This window comes from Chrysemys picta, chromosome 22, assembly GCF_011386835.1.
Source record: "Chrysemys picta bellii isolate R12L10 chromosome 22, ASM1138683v2, whole genome shotgun sequence".
Taxonomy (NCBI): Eukaryota; Metazoa; Chordata; order Testudines; family Emydidae; genus Chrysemys; species Chrysemys picta.
The window spans coordinates 690,939-713,121 of record NC_088812.1 but is presented as its reverse complement, the minus strand read 5'-3'; the positions used below and the strand labels follow the sequence as shown (position 1 = coordinate 713,121).

General features: G+C 70.5%; 3 protein-coding genes across 3 annotated transcripts in view; 2 read left to right on the top strand and 1 right to left on the bottom strand.

The window, feature by feature from the left end:
• RDH8 (retinol dehydrogenase 8) overlaps positions 1–467 on the bottom strand; it is a 5,005-nt gene extending 4,538 nt beyond the window's left edge. The window contains exon 1 of the mRNA XM_005311406.4: positions 345–467. The gene's annotated coding sequence lies outside the window, so the exon portion shown is untranslated. The remainder of the gene's footprint in view (positions 1–344) is intronic.
• A 786-nt stretch (positions 468–1,253) lies between these two features.
• Positions 1,254–22,183, top strand: part of COL5A3 (collagen type V alpha 3 chain) — a 61,884-nt gene continuing 40,954 nt past the window's right edge. The window contains 13 exon segments of the mRNA XM_065576454.1: positions 1,254–3,471; positions 7,535–8,531; positions 12,789–12,956; positions 13,751–13,964; positions 14,354–14,516; positions 16,095–16,217; positions 16,713–16,859; positions 19,014–19,142; positions 19,243–19,425; positions 19,836–19,883; positions 20,238–20,279; positions 20,952–21,014; positions 21,171–21,245. Of these exon segments, the coding sequence (XP_065432526.1) occupies positions 8,441–8,531; positions 12,789–12,956; positions 13,751–13,964; positions 14,354–14,516; positions 16,095–16,217; positions 16,713–16,859; positions 19,014–19,142; positions 19,243–19,425; positions 19,836–19,883; positions 20,238–20,279; positions 20,952–21,014; positions 21,171–21,245 (1,446 nt within the window). The 5' untranslated portion in view covers positions 1,254–3,471; positions 7,535–8,440.
• Positions 9,211–12,703, top strand: LOC135977033 (basic proline-rich protein-like; the record flags this gene model as incomplete). The annotated part of the gene is made up of 1 exon (XM_065575625.1): positions 9,211–12,703. A coding segment is annotated over one exon (957 nt), but the record flags the coding sequence as incomplete, so codon positions are not given.

Below are 22,183 nucleotides of genomic sequence, written 5' to 3'. Positions count from 1 at the left end.
CCTGGCCCCCCAGGGCTGGGAAAGACCCCCCAGTCCCCCCCAGCAATCCCCAGCGCAGGGGGGGCAGCCCCTGGGCACCGCATCCCCCATGCACCCCGTCCTGCACCCTTGGCGCCCATGCCCCCCTGGGGCTCCCCACAGCCCCGCAGCCCCCCCGTGCCTCACAGGCCCCCCACAGCCCCCCCATGTCCCGCAGCCCCCCCGCGCCTCACAGGCCCCCCACAGCCCCCGCATGTCCCGCAGCCCCCCCGTGCCTCACAGGCCCCCCACCGCCCCCCCATGTCCCGCAGCCCCCCCGTGCCTCACAGGCCCCCCCCGCCCCCCCATGTCCCGCAGCCCCTCACCCTGGTAGCGCTGGCCGGGGTCCTGTGCCAGCTGCACGGCCAGGCGGAGCCCGATGCCCGAGGAGCAGCCCGTGACCAGCACCGTCCTCGGCCCCGCGCTGCCATGGCTGAGCCGCCCGCCACCCAAAGGCTCTTATGGGATCAGACCCGGCGTCACGTGGGGCCAGGGATCAGCCAGTCCCCGGGCAGTCCTGAGCCCAGCGGGGCTGGGCCGGGCGGGCCGAGGCCTGGCCCCCGCCCCACTGCCCCTGGCCCCCCAGCTCCTGCCATCTCCTGGTCCCCCTCTGTCCTCCCCCCAGCTCCTGCCATCCCCTGGTCCCCCTCTCTCCTCCCCCCAGCTCCTGCCATCGCTTGGCCCCCTCCCCCTGCCCCTGGCCCCCCGGCCCCTGGCATCCCCTGCCCCCCTCCTCCCTGCCCCCCAGCCCTTCACACCCCTCCCCCCTCCCACCTTATGAGCTCCTCCCCCCAGCCCCGCCTGCCCTTCCACCTGCCCAGTCCCCCGTGGGGCGGCCACGGGTCATGAGCACCCAGAGAAGGGGGGAGCATGTCCCCTGAGCCTGGTACCATGGCAACATGTGTGGGGCTGAGATGCTGCCCCCGCTCACCCCCCGGCTCAGACGCTGCCCACTAGAGTGAGTGAGGACACCAGGCCCCCATGTGCTGCCCCCCGCCCAGCTCAGCCCTCCCCCCCCCCGGTGACCCTGGCCTGGCACCCACCTGCCCCACGCCGGGTGTTCAGGACCCCCCGGCTCTGTCCCACTCCTCGTGGGGCTGGGAGGGGCAGAGCTCTGGGGCATGTGGGTGGGAACCTGGGACCCCCTGCCCCATAGGACGTGGGGCTGGGGGGGCAGCAAAGGGGTGTCTGGGGCTGACTGCAGAGGCCAGGTTCACGGGGGGCAATGGCAGGGGAGGGGGCCAGGACTCCTGGGTTCCATCCCTGCCTGGCTGTGACATCCAGGGGGTCCCTTCCCCTCCCAGTGCACAGGGGTGGGGGGCAGGGAGGCCGGTCGCTCTGTGCTGTGGGATTCCCCCCCCCCCGCCCCCGCGTGCTCCTGTCAGCCCCTGACATGGGAGCCCCGGGGCAGCTGGCCAGGTGCGCGGTGGAGACTCCCCCCCGCCACCCGCCAGGAATGTGGGACGTGGCGCCCACGGGGTGGGGGGCCCCGGAGCCAGGCAGGGGGGGCCGCAGGGGGTGGGTAAAGGTGACTCCTGGTCCTGGTGCTGGTGCTCTGAGCTGCTGAGGGGCATGGGGAGGGGAGGGACACCCAAGGTCAGAATGGGGGGGCCTTACTCCCCCAGCCCTGGGTTCCCCCCAGCTCCGCTAGTGCCCCTCACTCCCAACCCGCAGACCCCTGCTAGGCCAGCCCTGGGCGCCCCCCATCCCTGCCGGTGCCCCTCACTCCCACCCGTAGCCCCCAGTTATCCCTGCCCTACCGGTGCCCCTCACTCACGACCGCAGCCCCTGCTAGCCCAGCCCTGGCCCCCGGGAAGTTCTCACAAGGGGGGGAAGAGCGGGACCTGCTGGGGAGGGGGCTCTGTAACTCCCCCTGCTCCTCCGGCTCCCCCCTCAGATGCAGTCCCAGCTCCCTGACGTGCTGGGTCACGGGGGGGGGGGGCTCGAATGGCTTTTCCCAGCTGGCCTCAGGCAGCGCTTGGCCCCCCGCCTCGTCCCCCCAGCAGAGCGGCCGGAGGCGGGTGCCGTGGCTGGGGGCGCAGGGCCGGTGGGAACCCATGGCCCGGCCTGGCCCAGGGGGCCCGTTACTGCAGAGACGCTGTAAATATTTGCCAGGACGCGGAGGGGGGTCAGTGGGTCGGAGCCGAGCTGGTGACTCACGCAGTGAGGCGAGGCGGGGAGCAACAGCAGCTGCATGGCCGCGGGCGGGACCCTGGGCTAGCAGGGGCTGCGGGTCGGGAGTGAGGGGCACCGGCAGAGCTGGGGGGGGCCGGGCTGGGCTACGAGGGGGCTGCGGGTCGGGAGTGAGGGGCACCGGCAGAGCGGGGGGGGGCAGGGCTGGGCTAGCAGGGGCTGTGGGTCGGGAGTGAGGGGCACCGGCAGAGCTGGGTGGGGGCAGGGCTGGGCTAGCAGGGGCTGCGGGTCGGGAGTGAGGGGCACCGGCAGAGCTGGGGGGGGCCGGGCTGGGCTACGAGGGGGCTGCGGGTCGGGAGTGAGGGGCACCGGCAGAGCGGGGGGGGGCAGGGCTGGGCTAGCAGGGGCTGTGGGTCGGGAGTGAGGGGCACCGGCAGGGCTGGGGGGGCAGGGCTGGGCTAGCAGGGGCTGCGGGTCGGGAGTGAGGGGCAGTGGCAGAGCTGGGGGGGGCAGGGCTCAGCTAGCAGGGGCTGTGGGTCGGGAGTGAGGGGCACTGGCAGGGCTCGGGGGGGTCCACACATCTGGTTTCTGAAGAGGGAAAGAAACAGTGACATAAATAACCCCGAGGTCCCACAGGCCACAGGAAGGGCTGGGAAAAGGTGTCTGGGGCAGAGACAGATGGACAGACAGACGCCGTGGGCCATGGGGATGGGGGGGTGGCACCGGGGGCACCAATGGCAGTGCTACCTTCGCTCCACTGGGGTCTGGGCTGTGAGAGGTGTGGGGGGGCAGCGTGGCCTAGTGGTCAGAGCAGACCCACAGGGGATTGAGGGGCTGCCAGGTGGAGCCAGGCCCCCTGGGCCGGTTTGTCCAGCCAGGAGAACCGGCACTGCCCGCGGCTCATTGGGTCCAGCTGAGCTCGGCGGAGCCCCTGACAGGTAGGGGGTGGGGCAGGGGGCAAGGTTTGGAGGGGGAGGGGCAGGGGATATCTGGAGGTGTTAGCACAGCATTTGGGGGCAGGTGGGGGGCATGGGGACGCGGGGGGAGGGGATGGCTCAGGCTGTATGGGGGAGGTGGGGGGATGGGGCTGTGTGTGGGGGGCTGCTGGTGGGGGGGGAATCAGGGGGTGTGAGGGGAGGCAGGTGACAGGCTGTATGGGGGAAGATGGGGGGCGTGGGGGGAGGGGGGTTGCAGGCTCCGTCTGCACCTGGCCTCGGGGATGAGCAGTCCCCGCCCTTGGCCACCAGAGGGCAGCTGTGTGGGGAGTCCCCCCCCCGGGGGGTCAGTGGGGAGAGGCTGGTCCATGATGGCGGTGGGGGGGTGTGACGAACTGGGACTGTTCTTGCTGGGGTGTGTGAATGCTGACAGGGGAGTGTGACTAGGATGGTCTGCATCGGGGGATGGGAGCCGGCCCAAGGGAACATACCTGAGCTTGTAACATGAGAACCCAGGAGGGGGTTGGAGGTCAGATGACTCCGGGGCCCGGGAAACTGAACAAAGGCTGTGGGAGGGGTCGCTGAGGGCAGAGTGCTGGAAGCAGGCTGGAAGGAGGCTGGAGAGATGGCTGGGAGGCAGAGATGGCTCTGACCCCCCAAGGGGGGTGGGCTGGCATGCCCTGGGACCCCAAGCTGGACCTAACTGAGGGGGGCCCTGTTGTCTGTGCCTGCAAGACCTGTCTTGGACTGTATTCCTGTCATCCAAATAAACCTTCTGCTTTACTGGCTGGCTGAGAGTCATGGTGAATCGCAGGAAGCCGGGGGTGCAGGGCCCTGAGTCCCCCAATACTCCGTGACAACTGGTGGCAGCGGTGGGATCTACTGCACCCCGTGGACGGCGCTTCCTGCAGTAAGTGACTGGGGAGCAGTAAAACGAAGGGGGATTGACGGGGACCAGGCACGCTGAAGAGTGGGAGAGAGACGGTTATTACCCCTGGGAGTGTGTGACCAGCGAGAAGGACTTTTGCAGTAACAGGGTCCCCTGGGGGGATCGCAGCGAGTGGTCCCAGGGGCGGAGGAGTCTGCAGCTCGACCCTGGCAGAGAGGTGGTGACCTCGAGAAGGGCTGGCACACTAGGGGTCCCCCTGGGAACTGGGGGGAGCTGTGAGCACACAGGCCGGTGAGTGGCCAGCAGGAAGATGTATGCCAAGCGGCTTAAGAGCGACCTGGTGGAGCTGTGCAAGCAGAGGCGGCTGCGCATTGGGAGGCTCACCAAAGAACAGCTCATTGCCCAGCTGGAGGCGGAAGATCGCGCGAATGAACTGATCCCTGTGTCTCAGGGAAGCAGCCTGGCAAATGCAGCGCAGGCACCAGTGTCTGTCCCAGCTGGGAGTGGTCAGCCCGCTGCTGAGGGCTTCCCGAGACCCCTCCTTCCTATGCCTAGGGGAAGGGTGGGGAGGAGCCCAGCAAATACCGAAGGCGCCGTGACCCCCCCGGCCAGCAGGGGGTCCCCCCGGCGAAGCTCGCCGGCCAGCAGAGGATCCTCCCGGCGACGTTCGGCATCCGGGGAGCGGAATTGGCTGGAATGGGAGAAAGAGCTAAAACTGAGGGAGCTGGAGGATCGTGAACAACAGAGACAGCATGAAGAGAGACAGCGTCAGCATGAACGGGAGGAGAAAGAGAGACAAAGACAGCATGAAGAGAGACAGAGACAGGAGAATGAGAGACAGCGTCAGCATGAACTGGAACTGGCGAGACTGAGGGGCAGCGAACCCCCGGCTGCGGTGAGTGAGGGGGGACCCAGGACTGCACGGAGCTTTGATAAGTGCATCATGGCCCCATACAAGGAGGGGGAGGACATGGATGACTTCCTGGAGGCCTTTGAGACGGCCTGCGAGCTGCACCGGGTTGATCCCGCGGACAGACTCCGGGTCCTTACCCCCTTACTGGACCCCAAATCCGTGGCATTGTACCGCCAACTGGGAGAGGCAGAGAAAGGGGACTACGAACTATTCAAAAAGGCCCTGCTACGTGAGTTTGGGCTGACTCCTGAGATGTACCGGGGAAGGTTCCGGAGTCAAGATAAAACCCCTGAGATCTCATATCTGCAACTAGCCGTCCGCATGGAAAGATACGCCAGCAAGTGGGCTGGTGGGGCCCAGACGAAGGAGGACCTGATTAAACTGCTGGTACTGGAGCAACTGTATGAGCGGTGCCCATCCGACCTGAGGCTGTGGTTGGTGGACAGAAAGCCAGAGAACCCGCGACACGCCGGGCAGCTGGCTGATGAGTTTGTAAAGAGCCGGTCAGGGGGTGGCAGGGAGGAGCCCCAAAGGAACAGGCCCGCCGTGATGCAGAGAGAGAGTCACCCTGGGACCTCCCAAAGAGGGAATATGGGGAATCCCCTCCCACGGGGAATGCCCAGCGTCAGGGACAACCGACCGGCTCGAGGGGACCCACAGGACATGAGCTGCTATTACTGCGGCCGAAGAGGCCACGTTCGGGCCCAGTGCCCCAAGCTCAAGGACAGACTGAGCAGACCGAACCCGCATAGGGTTAACTTGGTAGAGGCCCAGACGGACGAGGGGCAGGCTTCTCACGCAAGAGGGGCTGGCAGCTTATCAACTGCTCAAGAGAGAGAAGGGCCCCAGGCCAGCTCCTCTAGGGGGCTGGATGCCCCAGACTCAGGGTTTTTGGTTTATACGGTGGGCGCGGGGCTGTCCCTCCGGAGAGAGTACCTTGTTCCCCTGGAGGTGGATGGGAGGAAGGTCAATGGATACTGGGATACGGGCGCAGAGGTGACGCTGGCCCGGCCCGAGGTGGTGGCCCCAGATCAGGTGGTGCCCAACTCCTACCTGACCCTGACGGGGGTGGGCGGAACACCAGTCAAAGTGCCCGTGGCAAGGGTACACCTGAAGTGGGGGGCCAAGGAGGGCCCCAAGGATGTGGGGGTACACCCGTATCTGCCCACTGAGGTATTGATGGGGGGGGACCTGGAGAACTGGCCAAGCAACCCCCAAAAGGCACTGGTTGTGACCCGCAGTCAGAGCCGGCGAGGGGCCCTGCGCCCTGGCCTTGGGGGGGGTGCCTTACCTGAGGCGCAGGACCCTAACCTGGTGGGGAGGGAACGCCCAGGGACGCGGCTCAGGGAGGCTGCAGCTTCGGACCCAGCGGGCGAGAAAGAGCAGGTGGCCGTCCCTGTCCCAGCTGCTGAGTTCCAGGCCGAGTTACAGAGAGACCCCTCCTTGCGGAAGATAAGGGACCTGGCCGACCTCAATGCGGTACAGACCATGGAACGAGGTGGCCGGAAAAGGTTCCTGTGGGAGAAGGGGTTCCTGTACCGAGAATGGGCTCCCCCAGGGAAAATGGAGTCAGGGGGGATCAGGAGGCAGCTGGTGGTACCCCAGAAGTATCGCCGCCAGCTGCTGTGCCGGGCCCATGACATTCCCCTCTCAGGGCACCAGGGAACCTGGCGTACCCAGCAGAGGCTGCTACGGAGCTTTTACTGGCCTGGGGTCTTTGTTACTGTCCGACAGTACTGCGGATCCTGTGACCCCTGTCAGAGGGGGAGGAAGGCCTGGGACAAGGGGAAAAGAGCTTTAGGACCCTTGCCCAGCATAAAGGATCCTTTCCAGAGGGTGGCCAAGGTTAAAAGGGCGGCTCTAAACCAAGAGAGCCCAAAGCACAGACCTCCAGACTGGAGCGCTGGGAGAAGACCACAGCCCAGTTGGAACCCCAGAGGTATGGGGGTGGGAAAAGGGCCCAGGCCGCATAAACCTTCCCACATGCGAACTGCGAGTGCCATCAAGCACCCCCGACCTAAGGGGGGGCGTGGAACGGAAGGGGCCTGGTGTAATTCTCACCAAGGAACTGGAGGGATGCGGGGGCATCCATGGGAACGGGGGTAGGTTCGAACTTCCCCGGGTCACTGGCTAAAGTGACCCTGCTCAGTTCGGTCTCGAAGGGGGGAGAGATGTGACGAACTGGGACTGTTCTTGCTGGGGTGTGTGAATGCTGACAGGGGAGTGTGACTAGGATGGTCTGCATCGGGGGATGGGAGCCGGCCCAAGGGAACATACCTGAGCTTGTAACATGAGAACCCAGGAGGGGGTTGGAGGTCAGATGACTCCGGGGCCCGGGAAACTGAACAAAGGCTGTGGGAGGGGTCGCTGAGGGCAGAGTGCTGGAAGCAGGCTGGAAGGAGGCTGGAGAGATGGCTGGGAGGCAGAGATGGCTCTGACCCCCCAAGGGGGGTGGGCTGGCATGCCCTGGGACCCCAAGCTGGACCTAACTGAGGGGGGCCCTGTTGTCTGTGCCTGCAAGACCTGTCTTGGACTGTATTCCTGTCATCCAAATAAACCTTCTGCTTTACTGGCTGGCTGAGAGTCATGGTGAATCGCAGGAAGCCGGGGGTGCAGGGCCCTGAGTCCCCCAATACTCCGTGACAGGGGGACACAGCAGCCTGGTCCCAGCTGGGGTTGGCCCGAGGGGGGGAGGGGTGCTGGGGTTCGGGGGGAGGGGGAGGGCATCTGAGGCTCTAGGGCTGGTGACGTTGCCCGGCCCCGGACTGGTAGATGGACACACGGTGCCCACCTGGCAGAGCCGGGGGGTCTAACACCCCAGTCCCCCCCCAGCCCCGGGGCTCCCCTCTGGCCTGGCTCCTGGGCGCAGCGTTGGGGGCTCAGGCGAGAGAGATGCCAGGGGGGCGCAGGACACCTGGGTTCCATCGCTGGCTCTGTCCCAGCCTCCTTGGGCCACAGCTCGCCGGGGACCAGGCTGTATAGCTCTCGTCCCCAGCCCTCGGCACTGCTCCCGGCCCCACTTTGTGCTTTCAACCAGCCCGGCCCGGCCCAGCCCAGTGTCCCCGTTTGGCCTGGCCCGGCCCAGGCTGTGCTCAGCTGGACGCTTGATACCATCCCACTGCTCCTCCCCTGCTTTGAGCCGCCCTGTCCGGGGGAACCAGCGGGGAGGGGGCCCCGTCGGGGGGTGCAGCCGCTCGCCCCAGGTCCCCAGGGTGCCAGGCCTGGCCAGCAAGTGGGGCAGCATCCCCCAGCCATGCCCAGCCCTCATGGGACAACTGACGAGGAGGGGGCGCCCGGGAGACCCAGAGGGAAGGGAGGGAACAGGGGAGGGGAATAGGGCCGAGCGGGGCCGGGGAGGGGAGGGAACAGGGGAGGGGAGAAGCGGGGCTAGGGAGGGGAGGGAACAGGGGAGGGGAACAGGGCCGAGCGGGGCCAGGGAGGGCTCTCGTTTCCAGTCTCTCCGAGGGGCTGGGGCGAGTCTGCACACGGAGCCGCCCGGCTGGGATCGGAGCCCCAAGCGGCCGGGGGAGCGGGCCTGAGCCAGCGCTGAGGATGGAGAAGAGACGCCCGGGCGCGCAGGGTCCCTCGAGGGTCGTGCTCCTGCTTCTGCTCCTGCTGCGCGGCACGGCCCGGGCGCAGGCAGGTAACGGCGGGCTCGGGGGGGGGTCCCAGGGCAGTGGGGCTCGGGGGGGGGGGTCCCAGGGCAGTGGGGCTCGGGGGGGGGGGTCCCAGGGCAGTGGGGCTAGGGGGCCAGGCCAGCCAGCGCTGCCAGGAGGGGGGTGCAGGGTTTCCCCAACCGGGAGCGCGGCGGGCAGGCCACCCAGGGGGCAGAGCCGCACACCACTGGGCCTGGGAGGCAGCTCTGAGATGGGGGGTGCTGAGGCAGGCTGGGAGGGGACTGGGGCTTCTCCCCACACATGCCTGTGCCCCCCACGCCTGTTCATGGTCACACACTCGTTTATCTCCTCCATGCACACACTTACACAAGCTGATGTCACCCACCCACACACCGTGCACCCCCCAACCTCCCCCGCCGTGCACCCCCCGATCCCCCTCGCCATGCCCCTCCCGATTCCCCCCGCCGTGCACCCCCCCCGCCGTGCACCCCCCCCGCACATTCTGTCCCCCGTCGCCACTGAAGGAAGGAGGCAAACGCCCGTCTGGGCCAGTCGCACGTTGTGACACAGACACTTTGCACTGTGCCCCAGACACACACACAACCCCCCACCCCCCGTTGCTGGGCTGCCCCAGCTGCGCGGGGACAATTCTGGCTGAAGCTTCGCCCGGGAGACTCGGGGAAAAATGTGCTTTGATTGAAAACAACTGGAGGGAGTGTGCGATGGGTGGGCGTGTGGGGGAGAGATCGGGGCAGGCCCGGCCCTGCCCCCCCCGGGCCAGCTCCCCCTCCCATCCCTGTGCCCCCAGACCCCTCTCCAGCCTCTGCCCCCCTGGGCCAGCTCCCCCTCCCATCCCTGTGCCCCCAGACCCCTCCCCAGCCTCTGCCCCCCCGGCCAGCCCCTCCTCCCATCTGTGTGACCCCAGACCCCTACTCAGCCCCTGCCCCCCTCGGGCCAGCTCCCCCTCCCATCCCTGTGCCCCCAGACCCCTCCCCAGTCTCTGCCCCTCCGGGCCAGTTCCCCCTCCCATCCCTGTGCCCCCAGACCCCTCCCCAGCCTCTGCCCCCCCGGCCAGCTCCCCCTCCCATCCCTGTGCCCCCAGACCCCTCCCCAGCCTCTGCCCCCTCGGCCCAGCTCCCCCTCCCATCCCTGTGCCCCCAGACCCCTCCCCAGCCTCTGCCCCCCCGGGCCAGCTCCCCTCCCATCCCTGTGCCCCCAGACCCCTCCCCAGCCCCCAGCCCCTTAAGCCCCAGCTTGCCCCAGTCAAGCCCCTCAGGGCAGCGGGAGTGTCATGGCCCCGACTCCTCTGTCTCCCCCAGCAGAGCCCAGACTGTGCCCAGGGGTCCAGCCCCCAGGGCTCTGCCCCCACCACTTGTCCCTGGGCTACCTCCCGGGCTCCGGTGGGGAGCAGGTACTGTTGGGGAGCTCGGGCTGGGGGCCCTGCCGGGCTGGACTCTGCCCTCGGCCCTGGGCTCAAGGGGCTGGGGGAGGGGCCTGGCCCTGTGCTGGAGCCATAGAAGCCCTAGAGATGGGCCAAGGCCCGTTTACCCACTGCCCCATGGCTCGGGGACGGGAGGAGGGCTGGGAGCCAGGACTCCTGGGTCCTGTCCCCACCCCTGCGGGGGTGGGGCCTTGTCTGCCAGGCCACCTTCAGCACCATGAACAGAGCACCAAGGAGGGCTCCAGCCCCACACCTGGGGGAGGGAGTGGCCCCAGGCTGTGTGGGGCGGCCTGGCTGGCAGGGGCAGGCCCTTGCTGGGGGCCTCAGCAGTATCTGCCCAGCCCGGCCATGGGGCAGCCAGTGCCTCTGGCCTCAGCCATTGGCATTGCCCGGCAAGGGGGGGGCTCCTGGCAGGGACGGGGGCGGGTGTCTTCTCTGCCCCGGATTCTCTCCCTGACGCCTCCCCGGGGGGAATGGGGCCCCTGACAGGGTGACACACGCCCAGATGTGCACAGCTGGCACCTGGGGCGTGGCTGGGCCCCACGGCTGAGACAGCTGGAGCCAGGACCCCAGGGCAGCCCCTGCAGCAGGGGGATCTGAGCTGGGATGGCCCATGGGGAGCAGGGTCGCCCCAAGGCTGGCCTGGGAGTCCCCCTCTGTCCGTCCGCCCATCCCCAGGGACAAGGCTCCATTTCTGGCTCCGTTATTCTCGCTGTGAGGCCGGGGGCCGGGGCTCTGTCCCACTCCCAGGTGTGATACACACGGGGCCAGACGGGGCCGTGTCCCGGCAGTGCAGGTCTGTGCCAGGCGGGGGCTGGGCTTGTTGCTGCCCTGGTGCCGCGCCCCGGGGGTCCAGCTGTCTGGCAAGCACCCGGCACTGCCCCGGGCCGTGGCTGGGGAATCTAGCTGGGCCGGCCGAGCCGGTGCCGGGCTGCGTGGTTAACCCCGGCGGTGCCAGCGGGCCAGGGCCCCCGTGAGCCAGAGAAACGATCCCCCGTGGCTACGGGGCGGGAGGGGACGGGCGCAGGGCGGGATCTGGGCTGGCTGCATCCCGCCAGGGTCCCTGGATGCTCCGTGCTGCCCGGCCCGGGCCAGGGACCCTGCGGCACCCGGGGGCAGAGCCAGGGGCTGACGCCAAGCGGGAGCCACCAGGGTCATGTGAAGCTGCTCCTGGGTTCGGTCGCACCGGGGCTGCTGGTGCCGTGGGGGGGGGGTCGAACAGGGCTGGGATCGGGGCTGAAGGGGGCTGGGCCTGGGGTTTGTGCAGCCCGTGGGGTGGAGCAGGACAGGGCTGGACCCATGGCCAGAGACCACCCACAGCGCAGCCTCCAAGGCCAAGCGACCAGCCCTGCTCCCTCCCAGGGCTTGCACGTCCCCCAAGTCCTGGCCAGGCTCCCCCCACACTCTGCCGCTGACCCCCAGTCCCGACCCGCAGCCCCTGCCAGCCCAGCCCTGCCCCCCTCCCAGCTCTGCCGGTGCCCCTCACTCCCGACCCGCAGCCCCTGCCAGCCCAGCCCTGCCCCCCTCCCAGCTCTGCCGGTGCCCCTCACTCCCGACTCGCAGCCCCTGCCAGCCCAGCTCTACGCCTGTCCCTGGCTTGGGGGGGGGTCTCTGACCCCCCCCAGATCTGTTGTCCCGGGTGGTGGGGGCCTGTGGCTGGGCTGGGGTCTCTTGGGGACACGTGGAGGCTCACAGGGCAACAGGAGGTGAGGGGGGGCAGCTCCTTGCCCCACCTGCTCGCTGTAGCCCGTGGTCTAAGCCTGGGGGGGACGCAGCCCCCCTCGCTGGGGCCTGGAGACCGAGGGCGGCTCCGCTGGGAGCTCCCGGCAGGAAATGGGAACTGAGCGCTGGGGTCAAGAGAGCCTGGGAGACGGAGACGCCGGTTCTCAGCCGGGCCCCTCGGGCTGGGCAGATGTGGGGCGCTGGCTCCCCTCGCTCACAGAACCACCCCGGCCCCATTGGGTGGCTCTGACCCACACGCCAGGTGTTCCAGCCCCGTCTGTCCGGCCGGCTCAGTACCAGGCCGGTTCCTTAGTGGAGGACCTCCCCCCCCTCCCCCGCAGCAGGCGCCCCTCCCCCGGCTCCCCCCCCCCAGCCTGTCCAGACAGGCCCCTCCACCAGGTGAGTGGGGAGGGGTGGGGCTGCCCCAGGGCAGAGGGGGCCACTCTCTGTCTCTGATGCAAATCCGCTCTGAGATTAACCCCCGAGGTGCCGGGTCTGCAGGGGGTGCATGATCCCATTGCTGGGGGTGGGGTCCCCGTCCCTGCCCCAGGAGTCTGTGGGAAATGGGAGGAGGGGTGGCTGCTCGTACCCAGCCCCCCTGTTCCATCCTGTGGGGGGAGTGGGACTGGGAAGGGGGCAGGGAGGGCATCCCCAGGTGTTGCTTGCCCCCTCACTGCCCCACTCTGCCTCAGGGGAGATGGGGGCAGGGCAGCTCCATGCCCCATGGGGAGACAGGCCCCAGCGGAGGCTGCCTGGCCCGGCTGGTTCCCCAGGGCAGAGTCCTGGCCCGAGTGCCGATGCCAGGTGGGGCGGAGGAATGAAGGGAAGGAATCATGGCCACACGGTGGGGACGGGGTGTCGGGGCTGCCTGGCTCCGGGCTGGTCCCAGGGCCTTGGCAGCACCCCCAGGATGGGGGAAACTGAGGCACTGAGCGGGGGGACTCACCCCAGGCTGGGTGAGCAAGGCATGCTGGGAGCTGATTGTGCAGGGCCTGACATGAGTCCAGATCGAGACCGGCTGAGTGTGTGGGGTGACCCCGGTGCGGGGGGGGGGGGGGAGTGTGTTCCAGGGGTGGGGGGCGACCCTGGGCTGTGACCCTGCCTCCCCCTTGCTCCATAGCCGAGCCGGTGGATGTGCTGCGGGCGCTGGGGGTGCAGGACGGCAGGGACGGCGTCTCCATTGCGGCTGGGATCTGCACCCAGCGGCGCGGGGCCGAGGAGAGCGACTTTGCCTTCCGCCTGGAGAACAACACCCAGCTCAGCGCCCCCACTCGCCAGCTCTTCCCAGGTGGGGGCTGAGGGGCCCTGGCTGTGGGCAGAGGGGCTGTGGGGCGGGGCTGAGGGGCGCTGGCTGTGAGCAGAGGGGCTGTGGGGCGGGGCTGAGGGGCGCTGGCTGTGGGCAGAGGGGCTGTTGGGCGGGGCTGAGGGGCTGTAGGGCGGGGGGCTGGGGCTGCAGGGCGGGGCAGTGGGCAGAGGGGCTGTGGGGCGGGGCTGAGGGGCGCTGGCTGTGAGCAGAGGGGCTGTGGGTCAGGCTGAGGGGTGTTGGCTGTGGGCAGAGGGGCTGTGGGTCGGGGCTGAGGGGCGCTGGGGCTGTGGGTGGGGCAGAGGGGCTGAGGGGCGCTGGCTGTGGGCAGAGGGGCTGTGGGGCGGGATGCTGGGGCTGCAGGGTGGGGCAGTGGGCAGAGGGGCTGTGGGGCGGGGAACTGGGGCTGTGGGGTGGGGCAGAGGGGCTGAGGGGCACTGGCTGTGGGCAGAGGGGCTGAGGGGCGTTGGCTGTGGGCAGAGGGGCTGTGAGGCGGGGCTGAGGGGTGTTGGCTGTGGGCAGAGGGGCTGTGGGGCGGGGCAGAGGGGCTGTGGGGCGGGCTGAGGGGCGCTGGCTGTGGGCAGAGGGGCTGAGGGGCACTGGGGCTGTGGGGTGGGGCTGAGCGGTGCTGGCTGTGGGGCAGAGGGGGTGCGGGGCTGTTCTGTGGGGCGGACATAGGCCTGGGCGTGCTGGTTGTGGGGAGGCTCCAGGCAGGGAGGTTCTGGGTTCAGGGGGGCGCTGGGCATGGGGCTCAGCCCGACGCCTCGTCTCCACCCCAGATGGCCCCTTCCCCGAGGATTTCTCCATCCTGGCGACGCTGCGGGCCCGGCGGGGCAGCCAGGCCTTCCTGCTGTCGCTGTACGACGAGCGCGGGGTGCAGCAGCTGGGCGTGGAGATCGGCCGCTCGCCCGTCTTCCTTTACGAGGACCAGGCCGGGCAGCCGGCGCCAGAGAGATACCCGCTCTTCAGCAGGGTCAGCCTGGCCGATGGCAAGTGAGTGCCGGGACCGGGGCTGGGCAGGGCGTGGGGACAGGTCCGGGCGAGCTGGAGAGACGGGCGCGGCTGGGAGGGACGCCCGCTGTCCCTGCTGCCAGCTGGGGGCGACCAGCCACATGGTCTCTGAGCGACTCAGGGTAGAGCTGGGGAGAGAACCCAGGTGTCCGGGCTCCCAACCCCCCTGCTTTAACCCACCAGCCCCCACTACCCTCCCAGAGCCGGGAGAGAACCCAGGCATCCGGGCTCCCAGCCCCCACTCCCCTCCCAGAGCCGGGAGAGAACCCAGGCGTCCGGGCTCCCAGCCCCCACTCCCCTCCCAGAGCCAGGGAGAGAACCCAGGCGTCCGGGCTCCCAGCCTGTCCCTGTGACGCTGATGCCCCCCGCAGGTGGCACCGCGTGGCGCTGAGCGTGGAGGGCACCAACGTGTCGCTGCTGGTGGATTGCGAGGCACCCGTGACGCTGCCTCTGGAGCGTGGGCCCCGGCCCGTCGTCAGCACCGCAGGCGTCACCCTGCTGGGGACCCGGCTGCTGGACGAGGAGGTGTTCCAGGTGGGGCCGCGCCGGGGGGCGGGGGGTTGTGAACGGCTCCAGGGGGGGCTGAGTGCTCTGCGCAGCCTGGCAGCTCCCAGCCAGGGTGGGGGCAGGCTGTGGGGGGCTGTGGGGAGCCCCTGCCCTGCGTGCCGGCCCTTTGTCCTGGTGCCGGGGGGCTATGTGGGTCAGGCCGGGCCCGGCGCCCCCCTTGCTCTACCAGCTCCTGGCACTCCGGGGGCTGCCTGGCGTGGAGAGCCCCTCCCCGGGCTCAGGGACCCCCCCCCCCGGCTGCGTCTGCACAGACTGCCCTCCCGGAGGGGCTGGAGCTGCAGGCAGGGCCCAGTTTGCCATTCACCCTAGTGCAGGGGGGCCATGCGGGGGTCAGGGCCTTGGGGCTGGGTGGGGGCTGTGTAGCCTGCTCCCCTCAGCACCCCGAGGAGCTGGGAGCCGCGGCAGCAGGGCCGAGAGCTGCCCCCAGGCCCTGCCACCCCCCACATTCCTGCCGGCTGCGGCTGCCAGCGCCAAATGTCAGGGGCCGCGGAGAAGGGCCCCATTGATGCCGGGGAGACGGGCTGGGGGCGGCTGGGAACAAGGCCGCGCTTGTCCTGGAGCCGGACCCCTGGGGGCTCCCCAGGGCAGAGCTGGAGAGGGGCTGGGTCAGGCCGCAGCTCACAGCTGCCTTCCTGGGCTCTGCCCCAGAGCCCGGGGCCACCCGCAGGGTCCCCAGCACGGCCCCCAAGGGGCTGGCCCTGGGTGGGGCCCCTCTTTTCTGGCAGCTCCAGCTGGACAGAGGGGCTGGGGAGCAGGGTGACCTGGGCTGACCCTGGGGGTCCCCCTCTGGCTAGTCCCAGATGCCCCGTGCTGGCCGGCACTCGCTGGCTGTGCCCGGCTGGTGAAGCCGATCTCCCTGGGAACGTGGGGGCGGCCGTGATGGGAGGAATGTTCCCAGGGCGCCCCCCGTCCGCCCATCTGGTCCCAGTTCCCACGCCCCCACCAGGAATGTGCGCTGCCCAAGGGCTGCGTCCGAGCCCCACCCGGAGACCGGCGGCTCCATGGGGAGCTGAGTGGTGGAAGCCGGGCGGGGTTGGGGGGCTGTGTTTGAGGGGTGTCTCTCCCTGGGGCTGTGGGGCCAGTGGCCAGGGGTGAGGGGGGTGGTGGGGTGAGCGTGGGTCCCATTTGGCTCTGGGGGTGTCTGGGTATGTGGGGGGGGGTCAGCGGTGGTTACACGCGCCCCTGCAGTTCTCACAGATCCCCGCCCGGCAGGCCGTGCTCATCCCCCTGGCGTTGCGACCCCTCTTCCCCTGTCCTCAGCCCCCCGCCTGCTCCCCACGACGAGGCGCTAACGAGCCGACAGCGAGGCCTTGGGGGATGCGGGTTCCAGCAGTGCCCGGGCCCCGCGCCAGCCCCGTCACGCTGCAAGCTCGGAAACACCTGCCCGCGGGTCCCAGCCAGCTCCTCACAGCTGCGGCCGCGGGGCTGGCCCGGGCCCAGGAGGGCTGGGGGGGAGGGGAGAGCTTGGACATTGCCCCCCCCCGCGGGCTCACCCCGCAGTGTCTCAGCCCCTGCTCAGCCCATTTCGTTTCCCCCCGCCCCCAGGGCGATGTCCAGCAGCTGCTGATCTCTCCGGACCCCCAGGCAGCCCTGCACTACTGCGAGACCTACATGCCCGGGTGCGACGTGCCACTGCCTTACGGCCTGCTGGGCCTGTACCCTGAGGAGGTAGGTGCCCCCCCACCCCGTGGGCTCGGCCCAGCTCCAGGAGGCCAGGTGCGCCCACGGCTGCCAGGATATGCCCAGCTGGGCTTGGCACGGCCGGAGCCTGCATCCGCGCCTGGGGGCGTCTCCATCTGGGCTTGGATGAGTCACGGACGGAGCCTGGGAACACGCCCCTGGGGCAGCCGACCCCACCCTGACAGAGCCGCCCAGTGTGTCCCCCGCCCCACGCAGCTCGCGCCACTGTGAGACGGGCTGCCCCTTGCCCGTCTTGGCATGGGAGCCCCCTGCCCCCAGCACTCCCCGCTGGGCCCGGCCCTGGAGAGCACTTTGGGCGTAGCCGGACGGGGACGGACGGTGCCAGAGCCTGGGAGCCCCCAGACGCCTGGGCTCTCGCCCCCCAGGGCCAGCGCGGGGGTTGCCCACGCCAGCCTGCGGCTCTCTCATGCCCCTCTCTGTCTCTCCCCCGTTCTCCGGTCGCCCCCGTCCTGCCCCGTGCAGAGTGGGCCGGAGCCCACGGCTGCCCCCGCCCGGCGGAAGGGCAGGAAGGGCAAAGGGAAGGGCAAACGCAGGGGCAAAGGCAAGAAGAAGAGGAACAAGGAGCAGGCGGAGCAGCAGGACACCGCACCCACCGCGGGGCCGGGCCAGGTAGAGAGAGCGACTAACCCGCCACTGCCTGTGCCTAATCCTGCTGCCGGCTAACCCAGCTCTGCCTCACCCGTGTCCCGAACCCCACACACGCCCCCGGGCCCAGCGGAGCCGCTGGTTCACAGCCCCCGCCCCGGGGCCGGGAGCGCCCAGCCGAGTGCCGCACAGGTGCCTCCCCGCAGCCGCGGCTCCCCCAGCGCGGCCCTTCCCGGGCGCAAACCGCAGCCTGTGGGGAGCCCTGTGCCAGGGCCCGTTCCCCGCGGTGCCCCCTCGCCCGCCCCGGAGACCCAGAGCCAGGCCGCGGCCTGTGCGGAGCCCTGTGCCAGGGCCCGTTCCCCGCGGTGCCCCCCTCGCCCGCCCCGGAGACCCAGAGCCAGGCCGCGGCCTGTGGGGAGCCCTGTGCCAGGGCCTGTTCCCCGCGGTGCCCCCTCGCCCGCCCCGGAGACCCAGAGCCAGGCCGCGGCCTGTGGCGAGGGGGGTGGGCGAGAGGAGAGAGATCCATCCGTGCATCTGTCCGTCCAGCCGCGTGTCCGTCTGTCCATCCGTGTGTCTGTCCATCCATCTGTCTGTCCATCCGTGCGTCCGTCTGTCCATCCGTGTGTCTGTCCATCCATCTGCATGTCCATCTGTGCGTCCGTCCGTCCGTCCATCCATCCATCCATTCATCCGTGCGTCTGTCCGTCCAGCCGCGTGTCCATCTGTCCATCCGTCTGTCCTTCCGTGCGTCCGTCCATCCACCCCTCACCCCCTCCTTACACACCCCCTCTGTTCCCCCCCACACACCCCCAACACCTTAGCCACCTCCCCCCCCGCTCCATCTCCCCCTCCGGCCCAGGCCCCTCCCGCTAGGCCCCATGGCCACCTCTAGGCCCAGACCCTCCAGGGGACGACTCAGCCTTTGTGCTCCCTGGACCGGCACTCGGGCCGAGCCCCGGGCAGGGGGAGACTCCGCCAGGGGGTAACGTGGGAGTCCTGGGACAGACCCACCCCCACTCCCCCCCTCCATCACCAGCCTGGGGATCCTGCCTGGCTCACTCCTGGCTTCCCTAGAAACCTGCTGGGGATAGAGCCAGACGGGCAGCCCAGCTCCCAATCTGGGGTGGGGTAGGGCCGGGGAGCCGGGGGCTGGGTTGGGGTAGCCGGGAGGGTGGGGGGAGCAGGGAGCTGGGGGCTGGGTTGGGGTAGCCGGGAGGGTGGGGGGAGCAGGGAGCCGGGGGCTGGGTTCAGTTAGCTGGGAGGGTTGGGGGGGCGGGGAGCTGGGGTCTGGGTTGGGGTAGTTGTGGGGGGGGCAGAGGATGGGGGGGTCACTCTCTCCACAGACCTCGGACCATTCTGGGCAGAGCAGTGTCTGAGCTGCGCCCCTGGGAACGGGAGGGCTGAGGGCTGGGACGGGGAGCGAGGCCCCCCCAGGAGTGGGCCCAAGGCTGCAGCTGGCGGATGTGGGTCAGGGCAGGAGCGGCGCCGTGAGTCACGCTTGGCTGGGAGGTTGGGGGGGGGGGGGAGCGATTCCTTCCCTGGCTCCCGGAGCCGTTGGCTGCTGCAGGCCTGTGAGCAAGTGGGGGGTTTCCTGGCTTTCCAAGGGTTTGCATGCAGAGGGGGTGGAGGCCCCAGGGGTGCAGAGCGAGGGGACTCCCTGAGGGGGCCCACGGCGAGAGACAGACGTGCTAAGGCTCAGAGAGGTGCGGCTCCAGGAGGTGGAGGGGCCTGACCCCGGGAGAGAGGGGACCCCCGAGAAGGGCTGTCTCACTGAAAGGGGCTCCCCCCCCACAAGGACCACACGGGGCCAAGAGTGGGCAGGACCTGGGAGTCGGTGACAAACCCCCGGTTGGATCCTGCACCTGGCACTCGCTGCCAGCGCCCGGGTCAGTGCAGGGCTCAGTGCTGGGGGAGCTGGGACAGGGCCCCCTGGCACCTGGGTGGGTACAACGCTCCCCACAGCAGGAGGTGCCCCTGCCCCCCAGCCACCCCCTCACTGCCCCCCCAGCGCACTGCCCCCCAGCTACCCCCTTGGCTGCCCCCCAGCTGCCCCCCAGCCAGCCTCCCTTGCCGCCACCCTGCCCGTCCCTCCCCCCGGCGTGCCATGCCCAGGGTGGGGCCGTCCTGGGCACTGACCTTTCTCCCCTAATGACCCGTTTTCTCTCCACTCCCATTGAGGAGGCCCCGACCCAAGCAGCCCCTGCTCTGGAGGCGACCCCGTCTGGGGAGGAGCACGTCACCCCGCTGCCCGGGACCGCCCCTGCCAGCACTGTGACCATCAGCCTGAACCTGCCCGAGGCCTACGAGGTACGGCAGCTGGGGGGAGAGGGCTGGAGGGATGCAGTGGGGCACACAGCTGTCACCCCCCGCAAACGCCAGTGACCCCGGCTCCCACCCTCGTCTGCAGGATCTGGGAGAGGAGCACAGGATCTGGGCGGATGGGGACCCCGAGGCCAACAGCACCGAACCCCCCGACTACGCCCTGAGGGAGTATGAGGAGTACGAGGACGGGGAGCCCCCGGGCCATGACACCAGCCTGGAGCGCTACGGCTCTGCCGAGCGACGGGGAACCCTGGGACAGGCCACCCGGGTATGAGCGGGATGGGGCGCTGGCGGGAATGGGGGGGACAGGCACAGGGGGAGACAGGGCACTGGTGGAGACGGGGAGTGGGCAGGAATGGGGGGGACGGACGCCGGGGGGACAGGGTACCGGGGGGATGGGGTGCCGGTGGGCACAGGGCACTGGTGGAGACTGGGTGCCGGGGAGCAGGCGGGAATCGGGGGACGGAGCACCGGTCATCTGGGCTTCTCCTTGGGGCCTCTCGTAATCAGTCGCTAGCCCCAGAACCAGGCCTGCGGGCGGGGGCAGGAGGGTGGCGAGGGCAGGCCTGGCCTGTGGTGCAGGCTTGGGAGGCCGGTCGGGGGGGGTTTGCAGTGGCCGGGCGTGGGGGGCTGGGGCTGTTTGCCGCTGGTGTCACCTGCTCCGTGCGTCCCTTGCAGGGAGCCGGCCAGAAGGGGGAGAAGGGGGAGCCGGGCGTCATCGATCCCGTGAGTACCAGCGCGGCCAGTGGTGCTACGGCCTGGGGCAGCGTCGTCCTGGGGGAACCAGCCAAGCCCGCCGGGCCGGGGGATGGGACTGGCCCCTGGCTAGGTCGGGAGATGCAGGGCTCCCTGGCCAAAGGGAACCAGGCCGTGGGGGGCTCAGCCCATCCCGTGAGGCCCCCCATGGGTCCCGTCCAGCTGACCGGCCCTGGGGAGCTGGGTGGGGCAACAGGGGACTGGGGGCTTGCCCAGCTCCGGGGACCGTGGGTTTGATCCTGCCGGGCGCTGGGGCTGCGTGAGGGGCTGGATCCCCAGTCGGGGGTCGGGACGCGCTGCCCTAACTGGTGGTTCTCCTCCTAGGGCCGGCGATTCGATGGGCCGCCGGGAGCCCCGGGCCCAGCGGTAAGGACCAGGCGCTGGGGGGAGTGGGAACCAGGGGGACCAGGGGCTGGGGGGAGCGGGAACCGGGGGGGAGCAGGAACCGGGGGGACCGGCCGCTGACGGGAGCGGGGACTGGGGGGAGCAGTAACCAGGAGGACTGGGGGCTGAGGGGAGCGGGAACCGCAGGGACCAGGCGCTGGCGGGAGTAGGAACTGGGGGGAACAGGGGCTGGCAGGAGCGGGAACCGGGGAGACCGGGCGCTGGGGGGACCGGGGGCTGGGGGGACCGGGCACTGGGGGGAGCAGGAACTGGGGGGAACAGGGGCTGGGGGGACCGGGCACTGGGGGGAGTGGGGGCTGGGAGGAGCAGGAACCGGGGGGACCGGGTGCTGGGGGGAGTGGGAACCGGGGGGACCGGGGGCTGGCGGGAGCGGGAACTGGGGAGACCAGGCGCTGGGGGGAGCGGGAACCGGGGGGAACATGGGCTGGGGGGAGTGGGGGCTGGGAGGAGCAGGAACCGGGGGGACTGGGCGCTGGGGGGAGTGGGAACCGGGGGGACCGGGGGCTGGCGGGAGTGGGAACTGGGGGGACCGGGCGCTGCGGGGAGCGGGAACTGGGGGGAACAGGGGCTGGCGGGAGCGGGGGGGCTCGCTGGGTCTCTGCAGCGACTGAGGTTCCTCTGTGTGTCTCGCAGGGCGAGATGGGCCCCCCAGGACCGGTGGGGCCGGCGGGGCTGCCGGGGGACCCTGGCGAGCAGGTAAGTGGCTGGGGGAGGGGGCCCTGTCAGAGGCTGCAGAGCTGGGGGGGGATGGGGGGGGCTCAGGAATGGCCGGCATGCTCCCCGCCGTGGGGGCTGCGAGTCCCTGCCTGCGTCGCCCGCTGAGTGACGGGGGGCTCCTCTCCTCCACCACAGGGCCCTGCAGGGCGGCCGGGGCTGCCGGGAGCCGACGGGGGACGGGGGCCTCCGGGGACCATGATCATGCTGCCGGTAGGTGGGGGGTGTGCGGGGCAGGACGGGCCGGGGGGGCTGTGGGATGCTGCGACTGGTTGTGGGGCTGGTGTCCATCGAGGGGGGCAGTCTGGTCCCTACTCTCTGGGTAGGGCTGGGGGGGCTGGTGCCCAGGTCGGGGGAGCGGCCATTCCTCGCTCTCTTTGGGGGGGCAGAGGGCTGGTGTGCAGGGGGGGGGAGGGGCAGGGCTGTTCCTGGCTCTGTGGGGGGGTGGGCAGGGGGCTGGTGCCCCGGCAGGGGGGAGGAGGGGCAGGGCTGTTCCTGGCTCTGTGGGGGGGTGGGCAGGGGGCTGGTGTGCAGGCGGGGGGGAGGAGGGGCAGGGCTGTTCCTGGCTCTGTGGGGGGTGGGCAGGGGGCTGGTGCCCCGGCAGGGGGGGGGAGGAGGGGCAGGGCTGTTCCTGGCTCTGTGGGGGGGTGGGCAGAGGGCTGGTGTGCAGGGGGGGGAGAGGAGGGGCAGGGCTGTTCCTGGCTCTGTGGGGGGGTGGGCAGGGGGCTGGTGCCCCGGCGGGGGGGGAGGAGGGGCAGGGCTGTTCCTGGCTCTGTGGGGGGGTGGGCAGGGGGCTGGTGCCCCGGCAGGGGGGGGGAGGAGGGGCAGGGCTGTTCCTGGCTCTGTGGGGGGGTGGGCAGGGGGCTGGTGCCCCGGCAGGGGGGGGGAGGAGGGGCAGGGCTGTTCCTGGCTCTCTTTGGGTGGGCAGAGGGCTGGTGTGCGGGGGGGGGGAGGAGGGGCAGGGCTGTTCCTGGCTCTGTGGGGGGGTGGGCAGGGGGCTGGTGCCCCGGCGGGGGGGGAGGAGGGGCAGGGCTGTTCCTGGCTCTGTGGGGGGGTGGGCAGGGGGCTGGTGTACAGGGGGGGGGAGAGGAGGGGCAGGGCTGTTCCTGGCTCTGTGGGGGGGTGGGCAGGGGGCTGGTGCCCCGGCAGGG